The following is a 23,092-nucleotide window of genomic DNA, read 5'->3' as shown; positions in this document are numbered from 1 at the left end:
GTTTTCTTTATATATTTGAAATTGTAGCTTCCATTAAAGACTTTTATAAAATGCATTCATCTTAAACTGTGCTATAAGAAGGTACCTGTGTAAGCATTGCATAAGTTTTCTCCTAAATTATTTGACAAGTTTTTTATCATTAAAAATTATAAAAAATACCAGGAGACACTAAAAAACGTGACTAGCTTAACTTAGAAGGTATTTAACTTAGGGCGAAATCCAAGATCAATAAGACTAAACAAAACTAAACAAGTTATTTAAAATAAGGTCATCATGTCCAATAGCATTCTGTAATGTTCAAATGAATTGGGTTGTTACATAAGTAACTTATTGAGTACTTTTCCCTTGGATTAAACTCAGGATATCTTATTCTTTAGGTTTTTGTGGTTGTATATCATTTATAGTTTTTGGCTAGTATAATTGTTTAAGAGTTTCCTTAACCTGACAATACAACAGCTTGCAAGGCGGAGGGGTTGATGATCTACTTCCTCATGCGATTTCGCAGATTTATAGATCAGCGGTGCAAGTTTTACCTGTGGATGAAGTAGATAGCACGCTTTTGGTACAATTCCTACCGATAACAAAGAATTTCCTGTCTAAGGTTTGTACTAAGTTACCAACAGCAGTTGCTTTCATATTTTTTTACTTGTACTAGCTATCATGTACTTATACAATCATGCACTTTTCCAAGTTCATTATCATCAGTTGGGCTTTAGTGTCCCAGTTGTGCTAAAAAGCCTCTTCCAATCATCGTTTTTCCCTTTGGTGCCAGAAAAAGATGGTAATGTTTATGATAAACATCCTCCAATGGTGATTCTCCCAAATTTGAGAGTTATCTGTAAATTAAGGTCTCCTAGCTGTGGTTCAAATCCGGAACCAAAGTAGATTTTTTACTTTGCCAACTTGTTTAATACAAAAAGTATGTAGATGTTTAAAATTAGCATGCCTAAGAGGCTTAGCGAGTTCTCAGAAGGCCATACAAATTTGCTCATCAGGGCTGGCAACAAGTGTTCATCAGTTTCCATTACGACAGAGATTAAATTTGTGGAAACTTTGCTTACTGATCGGATTTTTTAAGAATTCCAGGACCTACAGTATCCCGTGACAGTGATTTTGAGACGTCTCATATCAGTTTGGGAATCTCTATTGCTCAGTAATACCACGATCTGCATGCAAAAGTCCTCCAACTTTAATAACTGCCTCATACGAGACTGACGAACGACTTAGTCAGCCTAACCAATTGACCATCTCACTCTTTGCATCCCTTACGCACATTTTCTTTGTCCAAAGACTATTCTTTGACTTCAGTCTCGATTGATGACTGGAAATATCTAATCATAGAACGTACCGGTAATACTTGTCAGAATTGTCAATTTACCTTCACGTTTTTGAATACTATTGTCCAGACTAATCGTCCTTAATGGGTGAGAAGTAGCTAAAATCGTAATGGACGAAGTAAAGAATTTATCACAGATTTCAACTAACTCTCTTCGCTACGACAGGAGCATGATGGAGACCTTAATGTACGGACGACCCTTTTACATTAATTGTTTGAGAATTTGATTGGCCTCATAGAGTGTGTAAGGGGTATTTTTGGAGTATTGCTTAGTTATTGTTAATGGTTAGATCCAAGAGGACATTAAGTCCTGGTTATTTGGTATCAGAGGTGATCTTTTTTCAACTTTAGTTAGAGGCAATGTTTTATCAACTTCAATCAAGTCTAAACATTCTCTCAGATAATGCCAGATTTTATTTTAAAATGAAAATCGGTTTTTATTTGGTATCATAACAATCTACAGTACTTAAGTAATTATTATAGTTTGGATTCATATAATTAGCCTATTCTATAGGCTATTGTTTAACAATTTGTCTTGTTTTGTTTTCAGAAACTAAATATGAACCATCGGATGATTGACGAAGCAGATATTTTTGAAGACGACTCTTTGATACCAAATGTACTGAAGAACATTGAGGTTTGTATAAAGGAATTTCCCCATAGGGAAGTAGACAAACAAATGTACTAGAGACTATCATTAGCAAAATGTATGTTACTTGAAAAACAATCAATGAGGAAATAATTTTACGCCACACTACATTATTTTGACGAACTTCCCACGCAAGGATTTAGTCCAGAAAACAGCTGTTTGCCGCCAGCTTATTCAAATGGGGTTTCATTGCGTACTACTGTGCTGCAATGAGTTTTGCCGGACACCAATCAGCTGATTATACTGTATTTAGGTGGCAGTGAGTGGTTATAAACAAAAACATAACCTCTCTTAGAGGTTATGACTAGTGATTTTTAGTCCTTTAGTTGGTGGAAATATATAAGGATTTGTACGGATTTAGTAGTATGGCGTAAACTATCGTACGTAACTCGTCCAAAATGTGTGTACCGGACTCGTATGGTAATCCCGTACTCGACTTCGTCTCGCACGGGAACGACCACACTTGTCCGGTAAACACTTATTATCAGGACTAGTAACGTAATATACTATTACCAAATACGTCTGTTGACATTTCCTTGTCATTCATTTTTTTCAAATTTTCCGAGTTATAAATATAATTTTCTTAAGTTTAAAAACTAGCCTATAAAACTCATAAATTCAATTTGGGTATGGGAATTTTTTTTATTTTTGCAAGTTGAGAAGCATTGGTTACAAACTGACAGTGCAATGAGTAAATGGTGATCATGTTTCCTTCAGCAGCACCACACACAAGTTTAGATAATAATTCTTCATAGATTGAAGCTGCCTTCCTTTCAGAGCTGTTGTACCTCCCCAAGTGTTAATTCTGTTTAATAATTTCCTTTAAGTCCTGAGCACTATAATTTTTCTAAGTGCATTCCAACATCACCAGTCCAGGGCCTTTCTCTTCTATTCCCTGGACTGAGTCTTTTCTTCTTCACTGAGTCCAGATCGGGATCCATGGCCGCAACTCTTTCTCGCTTATTGGGGGTGGTGGTGGGGGAGGATTCCGGGTGACGAACCACCAAGTCGTTACAGCGCCTAAACCAAACATTAAGTTTTTTACCTTGAACATTGCAAATTGATCTGTTTCTGTCAAATGTTCAAAAGAAAATGATTTTGTTTCTAGGAGACAGAAGTAGTTCCATTTTTTGTCTCCATGGAACCAAAACTAACCTTGTGTTAAAAGGTGGTTTGAATCCAGTAGTAGGTTGCTGTATTGTATTTGGTTATAGTTTTTACTGTATCTTTCAATTATAAACTATTTTTTAATATTTTATTTTATGTATGGATTTTTTCATAAAACTAATCTGTAAAGATAGATGTACTCTTTTACATACCTTGCTCGGATTGTTGTGATTTTTACTTAGCCTGCAAATGATGAGTTTAAAAGTTGAATAGTAGACCTGATACTGGAATTATTTACTGAAACATTTTATAAATTTAACAAAAAGTGTGTGGAATGATTTTAAATTTGTAAAAAGACATATTTTGTGATCGGAAAATGAAGCTAACCAGAATCAAATATTTCTTTGATCTAAAAAAATTCATATTAGCCTATGTATTTAGTGGATTTTTGAGATTTTTCTGGTCAGGCATTTCTTCAAAGTCAGTTTTTTAAGCATTTAACAGTACGGTAAAGTATTCACTCAAGTAAATGTTTGACAAATGAAATCCTTAAAGTTGACTACTGTAACACTATTCTGTGGCGTTTAAGCTATGATAATGGCGATTATTGTCGATTGATTGACTGTTACGGCAAAACCCTTTGTGTAGGAAACGACAACTGAATCACTTAATTTAACCAGAGGAGACAATTTACCGTGGATCACAGGCCCAAAGAGCCAGCTTTGATGATTATTAATATTAATTGAAACGAACTACAGAAATAGTATTCTCTTTGAATATATGTAGTAATTACTAACCAGACAACTGGACACAACGTGAACTAAGGATTGAGCAAAATATTGATATTAAAAGGTGACACTAGAAATTACATTAAACTAGTTGATAGGTGATATCTGAATTGGATTATTTACTGAAATAAATTAGTCTAACACCATACATCGCAAGGGGCCTTGCCCCCATGTCCCAGCAACTTATGCAGCCATGTTCCTGCCCTGGTGGATACGACACGGCAACCCGGGAGTCGCTCGCTTCTCCTAATGTGCCCGCTCTTTGATGAGCACTTTGTCTTTAAAACAGTGTCTACAAATATTATCAAATTGAATCTGAATATTTTTTGTTTTAGATATGCATTCAAGTGTTAAGCGACATGGATAATATGTTGGCTTATCTAATAAGTTTTGACCAACTATCTGGTTCTGATTTTCCAAGTGCTCCGAAGAACGTAGCCGAAGTCGTTTACTTGGTTTTCAGCCATTGTCAGAAAAGGTGAGCAATCAATGAAAAAAATTGGTTATATTTGTTAAGATATTTTTTTTTCTCTAGCTACTACCAAAATTTGTTTGGTTTAAAATCCCCTCTAAAGATCAAGATCACAGTTCATTTATAAAAAATCAACAATTTGCACTCAATTTCTTAGAATAAAAATAAAAATTAGCAGGTCTACACCTCATAGACTATACACTTTTCCATCTTTCCATTCTTTAAAAAACACATGAATGAATACACTTCCTCTTCCCTTTTGGGTATTATCAGATCTAAGTGTTTACTAGACCTCTCCATATTTTTTTATTACTCAACTGTTCCTCTTCCTCCACCTATTCTATTAGATGGGATCGCACTGGACTTGGGGTAGAGCACGGACGGTACTTACATATTATACGGAGGCCACTTATTTTACAGCGTGCTGCGGCGGTTAGGTTAGGTTGGGTTATCATAAGTTTTTATGACTCATCTCGTATAGTTCGATTCATAACGAAACTAGGAAAGTTCTACAAACATATTTATGATAACCCAACTTAACCCAACCGCCGCAGCGCGCTGTAAAATAAGTGGCCTCCGTATAATACGTAAGTACCGCACGGACTATGATCCCTGAGGTCCGGGGTCCAATCTTGCCAATCACAAAAAGTTTTTTAAGAATTCTGGCAAGTAGAGATAGAAGTCATTGGTTATTACAAATTATTTTACAAAAAAATAGTTTAATACGCCCTAAGTGAATTTTTATTTTTGTACAAACAAACTATGACGGGTTAGTTGAAAATGCTGTTTTTTTTCAGCAAAACCGAGTACAAAGATGTGTTTTCTGCTGTGAGAAGCGAGCTGATGTCTTTGTTTCAACAATGTTACCAAGTGCAGGTTAAACTGTTCACTTTACTGAATGAAAAACTTGTCTTCAACTGTGCGTTTGAAGAGGAAATTCAATCGCTGGTAGAGAGTAAGTGTTTAAGCTAGCATGTAATTTCTTAAGTAATAAGTTTTAAAAGATTTTAACACAGTTTATCTTCAAATATTTTTTAGTCATAAGCAGTTTTATCCTAGCCTATAACATTTGTACTCCTTAAAAACTCTCCTTTCTTAAGAAAGAAAGCCACAAACAGGTCCAAAACTTGATGCGTTTGTATTGTGGTATATATTTTAGATCAATACAGACATATATGGTTTATTTATAACTTCAAGGCCATGTTTAATTATACATAAATATTAGTAAGTTTAGAATTAGAATATAGTTTAATTATTGACAATTTATCTATTACATTGTTGATCAATACCTAACTTAAATTCATATTCCGTTTTAGCGAATTTCCCTATAGGGAAGTAGCTATTACCGTAGGTCTCATGGTAAGACTTAGGCCCGGGACCGATTTACTTTTTCATTTTACTGTCCCCAGAGGCCAAAAACACCATTCGTTCAAATTTTTATATATGTATATATATATATATATATAGGTATATATATATATATATAGATTTATATATATATATATGTGTCCGTGAACACGATAACTTGAGTAATTTTTATCCGATTTTGATGAAATTTGGTTTGAAGGTGTATGGCGGGATAAACTTGAATGAGTTCGCGATCCAGCATGATCGGACCATGGGAACAGGGTTTTATGGGGGGTTTTATGGGGTAAAAATTGGTTTTTCTCACTTCTTACCCTCAAAACACAAAATTTCCCAATTTTTCTCTAAACCTTCTTAAAGAGCTTAAAAAAACAAACAATTCAGTATATCAAAGTGTTTTTGTACGGTTATTGGTTACGGAGAAAACTTAAAAAATGGTAAATTTAAAATTCCCATGTTATTCTTATGGAGAATATTGTAAAATGTTGTAGTTTGCTTGTTTATGGATATATTTTGATCAAATTTGGCAAATTTATTTATTTCATAGTAAGCTATCAATATTTTACTAAAAACACACTACTTTATTAGTTTCCTTGTAGCAGCAAACCTAGGTACTCGTTAAACCTAATGTTATTTAAATAGATCAATTGAAAATCAATTCGGCCAAATGGAAATTCGCTTAGACGGCAGGTTTGCTGCGGCGGGGGTATTTTTTTTCATTTATTCATACACCTAATAATTGATCTATCGTCAATTTAATATGTTTAGTGATCGCTTGGATTGTGAGCCAAGCTTAAGGGGTTTGCAACAAAATAAATAGTTAATTAATACTAACGATTTTCATAATTAATACTAATATTTATGTCCTTTTGACACTTTCGGTCATAGGCAATTGAGAATTAAGAATCATTGGTGGGTCATTTGTATAACACAAAATATTAAAAGAAATTTGATACACTATTGGTAGCACCTCTCTTTATTCTTTCATTAATACAAATCTATGTATTGTTACAGTTATTGACACGTTAAACTTAATGTCAGAAGTGGTGGCCGAGCTCGACACAATGAGTCTGGTGGCTCACTGGAAGGGGTTTGCTCAGCTGACGCAGACGTATTCGGCCCATCTTTGCTCCAGGCTTGATGTGTCTCGACCAATCATCTATCTCTCGGCCAACATTGCTCATCAATTAGACAACCTAAAGGTCTACGTAAATGCTGGTTAGTAAGCCGTTAGCTGACATTGAGTTGAAAATTTATCGAAAAACATATACCTCTGGGTGAATTTTGTAAGGTGTGCAGTATTCATTATTTTATTTGTTTTAACATGTCTCTTTTTGTGAAGAATTTCATATTTTTTTATATCCAGGATTTATTTTTGAAAATGCAACTATCTCTTCCATTGAAATTTCACATTCCTTATCAGCTAATCTTTAATTTGATATTCAATACGACAATCACAATATTATGAAGAAACCAAATTAGCCAAAAAAGAGTTACCGGTAGATAGCCAAAAACTAAAAAAATTCAAATAGCATATAATTCAGGGTGTCTACCAGTCGGGAATTCCGGGAAATTCGGGAAAAAGTCGGGGATTTTGAAAGGTCGGGAAAAGTCGTGAAAAAGTCATGAATTTCGGCCGAAAGTCGGGAATAATCTAACCTTTCAAAATTAGGGATGAACGGGTCCCAAAACTTTAAAACAAATTCTGGATCTTATATTCCTGATCATTGGGACGGGATTACATTGAAGGGGTGTGGGATGAATCGAAAATGCATCGGAATTCCAATTTGATTCAGTGATGATCAAAATAACAATTTGAATCATGGGCATTCAGTATCCATATACGTTATTGAATCAGTATCCAAATAAGTTTTTGAATCAGTATCCATACTTTATTGAATCAGTATCCATATACGTTTTTGATTCAGTATAAATATACGTTTTTGAATCAGTATCCATGTGTTATTGAATCAGTATCCAAATACGTTTTTGAATCAGTATCCATACATTTTTGAGTCAGTATCTATATACGTTATTGAATCAGTATCCAAATACGTTTTTGAATCAGTATCCATATACGTTATTGAATCATTATCCAAATACCTTTTTGAATCAGTGTCCATACGTTATTGAATCAGTATCCATATACGTAGTTGACTGTTACATTGATAGTGTTACTTTGACTATCAGTATCCATATAACTTATTGACATTATTCAAATGATTGACATTAATTATATAAGTTATTCACTGAGACATTGCTTAGCCATACAAGTTATTACCCTCCAAGTACATGGCATACACTGAAACATTGCTTAGCCATACAAGTTATTACCATCCAAGTACATGGCATACACTGAGACATTGCTTAGCCATACAAGTTATTGCCATCCACGTACATGGCATACACTCAGACATTGCTTAGCCATACGTTATTGCCATCCACGTACATGGCATACACTGAGACATTGCTTAGCCATACAAGTTATTACCATCCAAGTACATGGCATACACTGAGACATTGCTTAGCCATACAGGTTATTGCCATCCACGTACATGGCATACACTGAGACATTGCTTAGCCATACAGGTTATTGCCATCCACGTACATTTCATACACTGAGAAGACATTGCTTAGCCATACAGGTTATTGCCATCCAAGTACATGGCATACACTGAGACATTACTTAGTCATACAGGTTATTGCCATCCACGTACATGGCATACACTGAGACATTGCTTAGCCATACAGGTTATTGCCATCCAAGTACATGGCATACACTGAGACATTGCTTAGCCATACAGGTTATTGCCATCCAAGTACATGGCATACACTGAGACATTGCTTAGCCATACAGGTTATTGCCATCCACGTACATGGCATACACTGAGACATTGCTTAGCCATACAGGTTATTGCCATCCACGTACATTTCATACACTGAGAAGACATTGCTTAGCCATACAGGTTATTGCCATCCAAGTACATGGCATACACTGAGACATTGCTTAGTCATACAGGTTATTGCCATCCACGTACATGGCATACACTGAGACATTGCTTAGCCATACAGGTTATTGCCATCCAAGTACATGGCATACACTGAGACATTGCTTAGCCATACAGGTTATTGCCATCCAAGTACATGGCATACACTGAGACATTGCTTAGCCATACAGGTTATTGCCATCCAAGTACATGGCATACACTGAGACATTGCTTAGCCATACAGGTTATTGCCATCCAAGTACATGGCATACACTAAGACATTGCTTAGCCATACAGGTTATTGCCATCCACGTACATGGCATACACTGAGACATTGCTTAGCCATACAGGTTATTGCCATCCACGTACATTTCATACACTGAGAAGACATTGCTTAGCCATACAGGTTATTGCCATCCAAGTACATGGCATACACTGAGACATTGCTTAGTCATACAGGTTATTGCCATCCACGTACATGGCATACACTGCGACATTGCTTAGCCATACAGGTTATTGCCATCCAAGTACATGGCATACACTGAGACATTGCTTAGCCATACAGGTTATTGCCATCCAAGTACATGGCATACACTGAGACATTGCTTAGCCATACAGGTTATTGCCATCCAAGTACATGGCATACACTGAGACATTGCTTAGCCATACAGGTTATTGCCATCCAAGTACATGGCATACACTGAGACATTGCTTCGCCATTCATGTTATTGCCATCCAAGTACATGGCATACACTGAGACATTGCTTCGCCATACCGGTTATTGCCATACAAGAAGTTATGTATACCTTGTAGTTCTGATTCTATCCTCTTATTTTATCAATGTAAACCAATTGAAAGATTCAGTATTTAAATCTTACAAAGGTTTTTATTTGTTTACACCCAAACATATCTTTATTTATAATCAATAAAATAAAATAGGTAACATGCTTAACAACATGATGCTGCAAGTAAAAATTATGAAATAGGCAAGAAGCTCACTGATATTTCCAGAAATACTGGTTCTTCTAATGTATGATTGAAAACAGATATTGTACTCCACTGACAAGTATGAATAGAAAAATTCCATGTTGCTTCGAATCGAGTTACATCAACATTTTTTTAAATCGAATAGTTGCTTTGAATTGAAATGTTTTGCTGCTTCACACACCCCTACATTTAATACGGGATTTTCTCGGCATGTGATTTGTTTCGATCGTCAGTGATTTCGCTGTGTCGCGAGTGATCGCGAGACGGAAAAAGGTGTAGTAACATGGAGAACGGACCCAGTTTTTGGTCGGGATTTATATAAAAATGGTAATGAAAAGTCGGGAAAAAGTCGGGAATTCCATTTGAGAAATCTGGTAGACACCCTGTAATTTTACAGGTATTGTGATTTCATCAGCTTCCAAATTTAATTGTTATCCAACCCACTTTTAGTTTTTGAGTTATCAACTTAAAACAATCTTCACCCATATAATACACGCGTTAATTGTTTATATACTGTTCTTATCTCCTTAGGCCTTTTGACACAGGATGTTATATGTGCATGTTATATGCATTTTATATGTTGTTTACTATTTCACTCTAATATTTCATCACTTGAAACTTCAAACGAGAGTTAGATTTAATAGTTAATAATAATTTGTGTAAGTGAATTCAATGTTTTTCAGATAAGAAGGTTGTCCTAAGGGCTTTGAAGATATCCAGTTTGCAGTTGAAGGTTCTGATCAAACTGTGTGAACAATACAAGCATCATTTGGGTGAATGTCACTCTCAGCTGTTGTCTTGTCTTATCTCACTCACCAGGTTGGCATGTTTTGAAATTTTTTATTTGTGATTAAGATATTTAACATATTTTTAAATCAAGAATGAGGTTTTGTTACATATTACATACACTTTGGTTGACAATCACATTAAGTTACAATTTAAATAATTGCTTATCTGTGTGAAGTTTCCAAGGCAATTTGGGTACTGGATGAGATACCTACAAATCGCCAAATGTTAGGTTAAGTTTGAAAAAAAGTAACCTCTCCATTACAAACATAATCTAACCAAACCAACATGTCTCTAAGATTTATTTTTGGCTTAAAATACCTACTTTTTATGGTCGCCATTTCAATGAAAAGTATTAAAGTATAAACGATCATTGAGCAAGCAGACCGTAAAAAATTAAACAGTGACCATACCATCTAAAACCGGAAATGTGACTTAACAATAAGAATGTTGAAACTCACGAATGGCATATTACCAGTAACATGCCTATGATAAGTGTAGGCCTACTTAACAAGAGCACTTATTAATGTTCTATGTATTTTTTAAAAACTTTTTTGTTTTATTTTCTAAGTTTTAGCCTGGAACTGTTCTTACAGATTATTTCAGTTTAGTCCTAGAGGGTTGCGGCATTATCACATAGATAAAATCCATTAGTGATTGGCGGGATTTGAACCTGGGACATTTGAAACTCATGCCTTACGCTCTACCACTAGACCTAATGTTCTGTCCAAGTAATAGTAAAAGTACTGTCCAAATGATAATTTATTTATCCAGTGTATCTGTCCTCTGTCATACAGCCGCACCCAGCAGTCTTTGAGCGTGGAAGGATTGACAGAAGATATCGCTGCTCAAGTTACAACTCATCTATCAGCAGGAGCAGCCCCCCTCCTCTCTCACCTTTTGGCCGACCCGGTGTTCGTCAAGGTATGTGGCTATCTAGCCAAGTATATTTATAGGTTAACCCATTGACGACAACATGCGTTTGTAGCCCGTGACAGCATCTCGCAAGCGGTCTTGACTTCGGTTATATAAGCGTGGAAGCACATATTTAGGTACAGGGGAAACTCGGTTATGGGACGTGCGCTTTCAGCTCTAGTATATTGTGCCGGAAATATACTTTTGTCAAGTAAGGAAGAGCCTGAGCGGCAAGCACTGTGCAGAAATGTATATTGCACAGGGCACAGGGTCTTCCTCCGCCGTTAGCATTGTAGTACATGAGGGCGAGGGGCATGTTGTTGGACTTTTCCCTAGACACCAGCAACTAGTGCTAGGTAGATACCACTTAGGTGTACCATTGAATGGTTCCTCTATACCTTGCTTCTGTTTTTTTGTATTATTTTTACATCACATAGGCTATATGTTTCAGAACTATCTTCAACAAGCTGATGAGCTGCAGTCTGGCACAGTTGCAACAAAGTTCGGCTACTTCAATCTGACGAGCATGATTCTGAAGAAGTTCACTAATCCTGCCTCAGCCGACGATGAAGCTAAAGTGCTTTGGATCAAACCAACGATGCCACTTGTTGAAACTACCTTTAAAATACTCAATACTTGTGAGTATGATTGGATTTTGTGCAGTTTAGGTCTAGAAAGAGGATGTGATTTGCTGAATTAATCAATCCCTTCTTCTTCCAGTCGGTCTTTGACTTCTGTCAAAGAATCACGAGTTAAAATCCTGCCAAACCTAGTGGCTCTTAGCAATGTGATATTGCTCTGATCCAGTAGTGTATTACCCCACCCTAAGCTGCAGTCATCTTGTAGAAATCTAAAATGGCAAGTCTCTCTGGGAGGTTATAGGCTATTGGGGATTTCTACCATATTGGGTAACACCATAGACTAAGCAACACAAATAGACTTCTCATCCCATTGTAAATTTTGAAGCTTGTTTTTTGTGTCTAGTTCATGTACGTCCACACTGATCGCTGGGGTAGAGGACATTTTGTTTCTATTATTTTAGGGTTATTTTCATGATTTGTGCTTTACTATTTGGTTATATATCTAGGAGACCAGTTATTGTTTATGATTATATAGTTTAATTTGGTTAAATGAGGTTTTAAATGACTGAAATAACAAGAAACAAATTGTAAACAAAACACAACCTCTACAGTTGGACGTACAGAACTAACAAATTAAAATGTATAATTTATTTTTGTAAAAAATACAACCGACTTTAAAACGCTCTAAAAAGAATGAAATAATTTTAATAAAGTAAACTTTTGTATTAGGCAAGCTCACGTATTTTAAGTCGGCGCGGCTCTATGATGATTTTTGATACAAAATTGAAAGAGGGTGTCCATATTGCAGGTGACTATCTATAACTAAAGGTGTTAATCTGCATGTCTTTTTAATAGTTATGCGTTAAGTGTTATTTTATTACCGTAATCAGAGATCGGCATTATAGTGGTATCAACGAGTATCTTTAAAAAGATTATAACGCATTTAATGTTTCTAACTTGGATAAGTAACGTTTTAACTAAACTAGCTTCTTTTCCCTATCATAATATCAAACTAAATTATTTTCCTATTCATATAGAACATTTGTGTGTGTTATTTTCATAATCCATTTTATTCTGAAGTAAACATAAAATAGAAGAAAATATTTCCTTTAATATATAAACAAAACAGTTCAGTATGTTTTTTATATATTTATGTTATCCAGCTACAATTTATTGATTTTCAAAATACACACACAATATTTAATCTACTAAGGGAGTATGTTTTATCTATGGTAACACCCTCCAAAAAGCTATAACATTTATATTTAGTTGGAGTGAAATTGCTTTGTAGACGATAATGATTTCACATTCTTCCTTGTTTTTGTCAAACAAATGTTATAGATTCATTATTTTTTTAAGTGATGGTTTTTGGAATGCAATTACCTTAAGTTACATCAAAACAAAGTAACTTAAAATAATATTTCTAGTTCTTGCCTCTGGTAAAATAAAATAAGTAAAAGTAAAAATATTTCCTTTTTAGTGGATTTCCCATGTTGGGAATAAGCTATTAAGAATAAGAATAAGAATAAGAATAAGAAATATTTATTTCCATTGATCTTTATAAAAGAAATAGGACACGTCATTGTTATACATAGTTACAAGGTGATTCAGTGTTTACAGTACAAAATATCTAAATTTAAATAGCCACTTACATAAAAATAGAAGCTTTATTTCAACTTACTCTTCAAAATCTAATATTTATTTCACAACTTAAAAAATCATCAATTTTGTAAAAGGGATTTTTAACAATCATCCAGTCATACAGTTTATTTTTAAAAATACTGTAAGAAACTAATTTTTAGGCCTACCATAAGTTATTGTAAGACCTAGACCCGGAAGCAATATACAGTCGAACCTCGTTTGTACGAACCTCGATAAAACCAATTCCTCGATAAGACAAATTTTTTTTAATCCCCTTGAAACTATCATATAGGTCAATGCTAAAAACACCTCTATACAACGTAGTAATTTAGTTAAAAACCTCCATAAGACAAATTTGTTTGTGACATGTGCTAGGAATAATATGCTCTATACAACGAATATTTTTAGCACAAAACCTCTTCAAGACAAACGTGACCTCTATAAGAAGAATAACAGCAGCATTAAACCTCGATAGAACTATAGAGGTATTCTCTTTATTAAGAATACCTCTATAGTACGAATGTTTCCCATACCCCTTGAAATTCGTCTTATAGAGGTTCAACTGTATTTTGATCAAGCTTGCAAAATTCATTTTATTTTCTAGTTAGTTATGATCATTAAAAAAAAATATATATATATATATATATATTACCTTCTCTGTAAAAGCAAACCTAACTACTCGTGAAATCAAGTGGTATTTAAATAGGGAATTAAATCTGACCTGTTAAAGTAAATATTTTTAGTGAAAATCCAATCAGGCATATGGGAATTCGCTTAGTCTGCAGGTTTGCTGTGACGGAGGTATCTTATAGAAATATTGAGTCACCATGTGTTTTCAGGTGAAGATGTGTTTTTCTCGTATGAGGAAGACGTGTACCAGACACTATTGACTCACACTGCAGCATTCATCATTGCTACAACTTCCGTCGACATGTTTTCCGACTTGGAGTCTTTGCTGGTTAAACATCTGCTTCAACCATACTTGTGGCCAGCTTTCTTTACGTCCGACTTGTTATGTCTCATCGCGAGGTTAGTATTGACCTCTCATATTTAACTCTTTGCATTCAGTTGGCCAACCGTAATAGCCACGTTGACAAAAACAGTGTATATTATAGTTTCAAAGTTTGTCTCTACATATCACCCCTCAGTGGACGTTAAAAAATCATGCCAGTGCTGCTAGCCTTTGAGCATTTGATTGTTTTACGTTGGCCCGTACCCCTAGCAATTCGAGTGACGGGAACAACCATAAATTTATGAGAGCAGCAGTGCAAAAGACAGCAACCTAAACTGATTAAGATAGTCTCTATGTTATCAAAGAGTTAACTAACACAGATTGCTAAGAAAGCTTACTTTACAAGCTGCGATCAATGAATTATTAGATAATTGTAACAAGAGCAGGGTTTGGACCGTTCCCTTTAAAAACATTAAAAAACGTTATTGGTATGGATAACACAAAAAAGTATCACACCAAGTAAATGGCCAGAAAATGTTAAAATGAATATCAATTATGAAATCTGTTAGGCCTACCAATATTTTAGTGCACATCCAACTTTTTGGTTTTAAAACAGTAAAACACACTGTCTAACATATAAATAGTTTAAAACCTTACATAGCCTACTAATTTTATGTTCTTCTTATGAATTAGCTCAATCTTAATCTGGTTTTAGATCAAATTTTTTAAAGATTTTTAAAACCAATAAATACCAAGGTGTGATTTTTAACTCGTCCCATTTTTTAAATTCTGTTTGTTTGCAGGGTAGGTTCAGACAAGTTATGCCTCCAGTTGGTATCACTGTTGAGAGATTTGTGCTCATGTTGGCCAACCTGGGACAGATGTCGGCCCGAGTGGTGTTACGTCAGCTGGACAACGAGTCGTCTCACTCAGTTTCTTGCTGAAGATGATCGTAAAAGCTTCTCGTCGCAGCTGCCAGACGTGACTGAGGTTGCATCTGACTTGAACAACCTGCTGAACAAACCGTTTAGTAATGAATCTATCCAGCTGTATAATGCATTGGTGAGTTTAATTTCCCCCTTTTTTATTTTTATTTAAGGCTTTATCCTACTCTTCCGTGGGGAAACTTAACATTTTATATTAAAAATTACAAAAACGTAAAGAATTTAGTTTATGCAAATTTTGGTGTCTAACACCTACTATAAATAATACACAAATCACATTTCTTCACTTGACTTGTTTCAGACGAACAATTTGACCACTCTAAGAGACCACATAGACTTGTATCCTGATGTTGGAGTTACACTAGCTCAGCCTATCTGCCAGATGTGGAGTCACATGATGTTTCCAGAAGATCTCGAGAGTTCTGAGACATCCGATTGGTTCTCTTCTCTCTTTACTCTGTTGGTTTCCATCTCATATCACGTCGTAGTCAGTCTTGATAACTCTCAGATTGTGAATGTAAGTTTTTTTTAGATTCCAGTATTAAAAAATTAAAACTTACTACAAAACACATGTATTAAAAAAAAAAACCCAAAAGAGATACTACTTTAGTCCACATTATTGATTACAGTTTGTTATTCGGTAGGTATGAATTATTGTCTTTTTAATAGGTCGGTTTGTCCGGCCAATCAGTTATCAAGCCAGTTAGGGCTTGGTCCCGTGGTGGCCGGATACAAAGGGGTTCTACTACACAAACTGTGTTAGACTCCAATGAAGATAAGGTAATTTTAATCCCTCAAACAAAATCATAACCAATTATTTTTGTTTACCGTAGTATACGTTTTATCTAACTTTTATTTTTTCCAGATCCTCAATGTTTTGGACGACCTTTGTTCGTCATCCACCATTTACAAGTGTGGTTCCTGCACATTTTTGAGAAGCCTCGCCAGCAAACTCCTCCCCAGTGATTCCAACGAGAATCTCGTTTACAACGAAATATCATCTCTATTTGTCAAGTTGTTGTTGGACGGTAACCCGTTAGTGAAACAATTAACTTTAGAAACATTTTCCTATTTCGCCCATGTAACCAAACATGAAGAAATAGTCGCTTTGACTGTGGCCAAAGACGTAAAGCTGCAAAACATCATTGCCCAGTATTTAGAGGGTATTCCGATCGTAAAGTCTGATACTGATCTTCTCAAGTTTCTTAATAGTATAAAATTTCCTTTTGTTCATAAGTGTAGAATTAATAATTCCGATATTGAGAAAGATAGTGTAGAACTCAATCCGAGTAAAAAGTTCAAAAGTTCTGAGAATGTATTAGTTTCCAAGACGTTGGAGAAGATTGAAAAAGATTTAAGTGCAATCGAAGAGTTCAAAAAGTGCTCAGAGGAAACACGTAGGTTAGTTTTAGGTTGTATTGCTAAAAGGTTGGACGAGATGGTGTAAATGTTTTTAATGTTTTAGATTTATAGTTGTATATATTACATTTTAAGACCAACACTGTTCAATTGTTTTAATACAAAATGTAAAAGAGCTCGTGTTGTTTTTCTTCCTGACTTTGATTGTCTTTTTAAACTTCTCACATTTGATTGAGAATCATGTATACTTACTGAAATTGGTCTTAGGCAGTATGAGAGATTAAATTTTGACTGAGCTACCATAATAATGTGTAACAAAAAAAACAAATAAATAAAACAAAATATTTTATAAAAATCTTTTTAAGAAGAACACTTTAATCATCGCTGGTAGTTTTAAGCATTCCAGTAGTCATTTAAATTTTAGAGTTGCAATTTGATTTTAAATTATGACTATGATGATTCAGTTTAAAATTGTGTAGAGCAGAAATTAAGCTGTTAGCAAAGTTCCATTGTGTATGAAATGCTTGTAAATGTGGATATGTGATGATAATTATCACCGAAAACTTAATTTTTGTAAGCAAAATCAAATCTCTGAAAGGTTATTTCATTTACGTATTGACAAATTCATAATTCAGTAAAACAACTAGATTATAAGGAAAACAGACAACTGATGAATTTGCAGATAAGGAAATAGCTACAAATTTGGACTTTCCTCACAGCTCTGATTAGCGTAACAAGAAGTCAAAGTTTGTTTTGTAGCATCAACACACATGTTCTAGTCAGAAAGTGAGTGAATTGGCACAGCGTAACAACTCTCAAAGAAAGGTTTGTACTCTTGCTTTTTAAGTAACTTTTCTACCCTGGTAATACTCGTATTATTGGTTATGACTTGAAATTTATTAAGTACTTTGGTGAAATTGTTAAATTCTCCCGGAAAATTATGTTTCATATATATTTTAGTTATTAAAACATAACAAAATTTATTTTGGATAGTGCAATGCTTACTTTTTAAATGCTTATAATTACAGTGTATTCCCCTATCAGTGGAAAGGTCATAAGACAATAACACTACAATCAGATTCAATGTCTCCAAGTTTCACCATTAGTTCAAAATTGTGTTTCTTTAATATTGTAAGTTAGTAAAATAAGGAGTAGACAAATACCAATGTGGACCTGTTCTCAGCATTGATAACTTTAGGCTTCACCAATTACTGTTTATACATAGTTTAAAACGCCCATTCCACGTTGTTTTTCTTATGCTATATCAGTTTGTTTATCACTGATTAAAATTAATCATTAATTAATTTACAAGGTCAAGGTTAGAAGACATTTTAACCTAGAATCAAAAGCACAGCCATGTCTTATTAAGTAATACAGTATTTTGAATAGTTGTCATTAAAAGGTATGGATGTACAGGATATGTGTATGGCAAGGTTTAAAATGTTTTTTTTACCATATTAGAATAAGAATCAGAGACCTAAAACTATATAATATATTACATACTCCCTCTCCTACCACACATATAATTAGTTAGTGAAAGTGAACCAAATGTAGGCTCTTACGAGAAGCCTTAGACACAAAATATTACAAATTTAGCATCTTATAGCGGTTAATATTCTAAAATCATCTTTGGTAACTTTACAAGTAAAAAGCGTTGATAATTGGAAAATATTCAGGATCATTAAAAATTATACAGATTTAAAAGGGCATGTGCCATAAATTTGTCCTTTTGTTAGTGCTAGCATTTAAATATTTTGTAGTAGCATCTTCACAAATAAAAGGCACTGAAACAACAAACAAGGTCAACATTGAAAATGATTAATACTAGCCAAATAATTATTTGAAGTTTGCCTGTACGATTTTGGTCAGTAGTATTGATGGTTTGAAAGTAGATCAGCTGTCTTTGAAAATTGGACTTTTAATAAATGGTTCGATAATTTAGAAAATAGAAAGTTAGCAAATTCAACATCAATCAGTTATTTGCATCTGCTCTATCTGTTGGTAGGTAAATTCAGCAACTGTACTTCCATTTCATTGTAAAACTGGATACAACTCTAGCAAGGGTATGTCTATAAAATTGTCAAATGTATAATGGAGTGACATCAACATGCCTTGTGTAGTTTTTTCAGAAACTAAGATCAGCAATTATTTTAGTCTAGACAATTCACTAAAGGCCAAGCACAACTGAGCCCAGGTTCAAATCATCCTCATCAACTTCTAGAACCATTCTTAGAATATTTATACATTAGGTATACAATAATTTTTTACAGATCAACATCCTTTGCACGATGTACTCAATCAACTTTGTAGTGCTAAGCTTCGTGGCAGCAGGTCTCTGTTATGAAGTTCGGCCCGTAACTTATCAACCTGGAAGTGTTTCACAACTTGAAACCGACAATCCATCTACGACACCTTACTCAGGCAGTCAAGTTGATGAAGACTGTAACTGTGTTCCGTACTATCTTTGCAGCAATGAACAGATCAAAGAAGCTGAGATACGAGAAGGAACTGGAGACATTAAGTAAGTCATGTAAACCAGTTGAGTCTGGATAAATCAACCTTTGCCTATCCGAGCCTCCATATTATCCAATCCTCATTTCGGACGATAGATTACTAGAAATCGCATGCCGTAGTGGTCCCAGAATACCCCTTTTGCGCACCCCAGCCCTGTTTCTATTAGACAGGGGCGGCCAAAAGGGGAATTCAAGTCCATTTGTAATTGGTGGGATTTGAATCCGGGACCTCAGGACCTTTTTTTAGGCCCTATATTGTTTGAGACCATACATTTTCTTGAAAGGTAAAAACATCAACTGTAGTTTTCAAGCAGAAAACTCAATACAATTACCGGTAGTTATAATTAAAAATATGTACTTCATCACTTATGAAACTACTATGATAACCCTCCTAATTTTGCAAAAGAAGTTGAAAATTGCTAAAAATATGTTACTTATTCTAGGTTTCCAAACGACCAGTGTGAAAATGAATACGAGATTTGTTGCGAACTAGAGGTAATGAAACCAGTAAACAATCTTCTCAATATCTCAACTCCTGCGAAAAACAGTTCCAATAATAATAGCAGTGAGGTAAAAACAACACGTTATTTAAGTCCATATGAAAGCTAAGTTTAGTGTGTCAAGTACTACCCTATTTTAGAGAATAGAATAGAAACGTCTTTTATTTGAAGCGGTTTTCAGTACAAAAATACACTGCTTTTCAAAACAACTCAAGTCAGGTACAAAGTCTGCAATGGTGTTGCAGAGGTGCCCATTCCTTAAGGTTGGGAGTGCTAATCTCCATTTAATTCTCTGATCCTTTTATCACTCCTCCCCATAACTTAGCCAAACCTTCCCACACCAAAAAAATTTCAACAATTTACTTTAGCCGTAAAAAACAGCTTACTGATAATACTAATTGTAGGAACATCCGTTTCCCAATACATACTGAATTAAGGGGACAACTAAATGATTTTAGTCATCTATCTCAATGGTCATAATGTCGTCATGACAACAATCTGTGTTCGTGGCCCTATACAGACATCTCCTACAATCGCGGCAACATTTTAACATTGTCTTCACGTAGTCACCTCTCGTGGTATAAATCTATTAAATCTAATTTAACGCTCAATCGATGAGCATCTCATGTCTGAGGAGACTATACTAAACTTATACCGTTTAGCCAGTGGTCAATCCAACAGCACTATCATCATTGATAAACAGAAAACCGTATTGGGTAGTTTTACAATTGCAGTGTAGTATTCCAGATTGCAGCAGGTGTCAGGTAAAGTTGTCGTTAATATTTGATAGGTTATCAAAGCAATGCTTGATATTTTACTTATGACGTCTGATTTGAATTTGCCTTTGTGTCTTAAAGAGCTAAACTTCAAATATAAAGGACAATATGGTGTCTTTTAATGAAGATAAACTCATGCATTTGTACTTACAACTAATAAGACATATAGCTGGGTAGCTGAGTGATTACAGTGCCCGCCTTACAATCAAAAGGTCGTCGGTTCAATTCTGAGAAAAGTTAGTAGCTTTTTGATGGTTCGAAACTGGACCCAGCTGTCCTTGATAATTTAATAAATGATTCTAAACAATGAAACAGCTGATCCTAGTCAGTAACAAAGCTACAAAAGGCATCTCACATCATCCTTCACTAAGGGGTGCCCAGAAGAGGAGGCATGATTTTTTTGGGCGGAATTAGGTTTTTTTGAAAGGGATTATATACCAGCAAAAATTGACCGGAAAATTACAAAAAATAAATTTTCAGAATCATACGCAACACTGTTCACTCACATTTGGGTTAAATACGCACCTAGGTGGCGTCCTCATATATATTACTATTAGCAATGTAAGGTAATTATACTATTATTTTCAGGACAACAGAAAAGTGTGAAGGAATTGATGTGTGCTGCAAAACTATCAACGGAAATAACATTGCTCTACCTGTACAGAACACAACTATGTAATTGAAGTATACTTAGCTTATGTGTAATTTGTTAATCTAATAATAAAATGTACAAATTATTAATAATGTTATGTGTATATTTGTTTTGTTTGTATATATACTATTTTATCAATCATTAATAAAATGTGTATCTTTGTCGTTGTACCAGCTTTGCATCTTTGTAGTTATTATCTACCTAGTTCATGTTAATCTACTTGCGTCTTCTATTCATAAAAGTTTTACTTCATTAGAATTACTGTGATATAAAGATACATTTATTAATAATAGACACGTTTTTAGCCTAGGAATTTAACTACTTTGTAACAAATTATTTTTAAACAACTGATCACACATATAAATATTTTAGAAAAAAGATTTCTAAGTAAACATTGTAAAGTCTTAGCCTACTTTAAAATATTTCAACAGTAGTTTACTTTTCAGAGAAAAATGAAAACCTAAATCTGCTGTAGTCCTGCTTATAAGGTATCATCATCATCAATACATTTCACAATAGCTTATCAACAATCCTTATCTTGGGCAAGGGTAAGAGTAACTATATTTTCTGGGGAAATCACCAAAGGTGAAAACAAAAATTTGAAACAGCAAACTTTTTACAGCGTTGTACCAATTAGTTGGATCTAAAAGAACCCTAACATATAATTTTTTGTTATTTTATGAGTTTTATGGGCAAATCACCATAAAAAATCTAATTTTCCTGGAGATATTATAGATTTGTACCCACATACCAATAGGAGTAGTCTGTAGCTCTGTACATATCCACACATACATACACACACAGGCATCACTTTGAAAACAATTTTTTAATTCAGGGGGGATCCAAAACAAATAGTTCCACCCAAAACGCAAACTCAAAAGTTTTGATGGAAAGAATACTTTGTCCATGTACCATGAATTTTCTTATAGAGGGTTGAAGTAAAAAAACATAAGAATTGGTTATCTTCATCTGGTATTAAAGATTAGTAAATCTATAAGAGCTGGTTTCAACTGTTTTAGCTATGGTATGAGTATCAAAAATATGGAAACTGCATCATACTTGAAGTGGTTTCCCCACTTAAAGCCAAGCCATTTAAAAATTTAAAGACCTTAATCCATCCACATTACCTGTTTACTTATTAGGAACATTATATTGATTGTTGTTATTCAAAGCCAATAATACATTATGCATTTGCCACAAATGGTTCACCACATAACTGATTGACTTTAACATGCAAACAGATCTTAGATAGATGTGTCTATGTACACTAAGTACTTAAACACAACAATTAGATTAATGGCTGGGCCTACTAATAGTGACCTACAGAAAGGGAATGGGGATACAGTACTGTAATACTGAACTTAATCAGATATATTTGAACTGATCAACACTCAGCAGTTGGTTCTTGCACTCTATAAAATGCACATTCGTTTTTTTGCCCATACCATGGTAGTACTCTGCTACACTTCAGAATTCAACCAAACAACACAAAAGTAAACACTGAAATGCCTTAGGTAGTACGTTCTTGTGAAATCAAGTCTGCAACACTGACTTAAAATTATTAATAGATCAGCTGTTGCACTGTTCGCGTTCATTGTTGCCGGGTGTTTTAAAAACAACAATGTAACTGATAATGTAAAATATTAATTTGACTTGTAATGTAACCTATTTTAACGAATATAGGCTAATAAAATTCGCCTTCTAGTACTTTTGAATACCTAAAATTGTACTTTAAACGCTGTAGGGAACATTGTAAACATTTATAATATGGTAAATAAGTAT

At 34.4% G+C, this 23,092-nt stretch overlaps 2 protein-coding genes across 3 annotated transcripts; both read left to right on the top strand.

Moving 5' to 3' along the window:
• The first annotated feature begins 1,446 nt into the window (after window positions 1–1,446).
• On the top strand, window positions 1,447–17,045 carry LOC129003494 (uncharacterized protein C1orf112-like). The gene is made up of 12 exons (XM_054431790.1): window positions 1,447–1,455; window positions 1,887–1,973; window positions 4,216–4,358; window positions 5,150–5,307; window positions 6,732–6,935; window positions 10,375–10,510; window positions 11,275–11,401; window positions 11,844–12,030; window positions 14,454–14,643; window positions 15,370–15,628; window positions 15,812–16,027; window positions 16,376–17,045. Exons 1-12 carry the CDS (start codon window positions 1,447–1,449, stop codon window positions 16,955–16,957), a joined length of 2,298 nt encoding a protein of 765 aa, XP_054287765.1. The 3' UTR covers window positions 16,958–17,045.
• A 543-nt stretch (window positions 17,046–17,588) lies between these two features.
• LOC129004446 (uncharacterized) lies at window positions 17,589–21,486 on the top strand. 2 transcript variants are annotated; one of them, XM_054433039.1, is made up of 4 exons: window positions 17,589–17,694; window positions 19,140–19,390; window positions 19,826–19,952; window positions 21,247–21,486. In XM_054433039.1, exons 2-4 carry the CDS (start codon window positions 19,158–19,160, stop codon window positions 21,262–21,264), a joined length of 378 nt encoding a protein of 125 aa, XP_054289014.1. In that variant the 5' UTR covers window positions 17,589–17,694; window positions 19,140–19,157; the 3' UTR covers window positions 21,265–21,486. The 2 variants fall into 2 exon arrangements, with proteins under 2 accessions (XP_054289014.1, XP_054289015.1); XM_054433040.1 differs by lacking the exon at window positions 19,826–19,952.
• Window positions 21,487–23,092: the final 1,606 nt, after the last annotated feature.

Source organism: Macrosteles quadrilineatus, unplaced genomic scaffold, assembly GCF_028750875.1.
Source record: "Macrosteles quadrilineatus isolate MER2022 unplaced genomic scaffold, UCM_ALF_1.0 Scaffold_9__3_contigs__length_116548681, whole genome shotgun sequence".
Taxonomy (NCBI): Eukaryota; Metazoa; Arthropoda; class Insecta; order Hemiptera; family Cicadellidae; genus Macrosteles; species Macrosteles quadrilineatus.
The sequence above is the reverse complement of the archived record's forward strand: the minus strand, read 5'-3'. Positions and strand labels throughout refer to the sequence as shown.

What these genes read in the sequence shown, in the direction of transcription:
- LOC129004446 (XM_054433039.1), top strand. Translation starts at nt 19,158, where the DNA reads ATGTACTCAATCAACTTTGTAGTGCTAAGCTTCGTGGCAGCAGGTCTC. An exon ending in GAAGGAACTGGAGACATTAA is followed by an intron (nt 19,391 to 19,825) that starts GTAAGTCATGTA and finishes TACTTATTCTAG; the next exon opens with GTTTCCAAACGACCAGTGTG.
- LOC129003494 (XM_054431790.1), top strand. An exon ending in AATTCAATCGCTGGTAGAGA is followed by an intron (nt 5,308 to 6,731) that starts GTAAGTGTTTAA and finishes GTATTGTTACAG; the next exon opens with TTATTGACACGTTAAACTTA. An exon ending in CCGACCCGGTGTTCGTCAAG is followed by an intron (nt 11,402 to 11,843) that starts GTATGTGGCTAT and finishes TATATGTTTCAG; the next exon opens with AACTATCTTCAACAAGCTGA.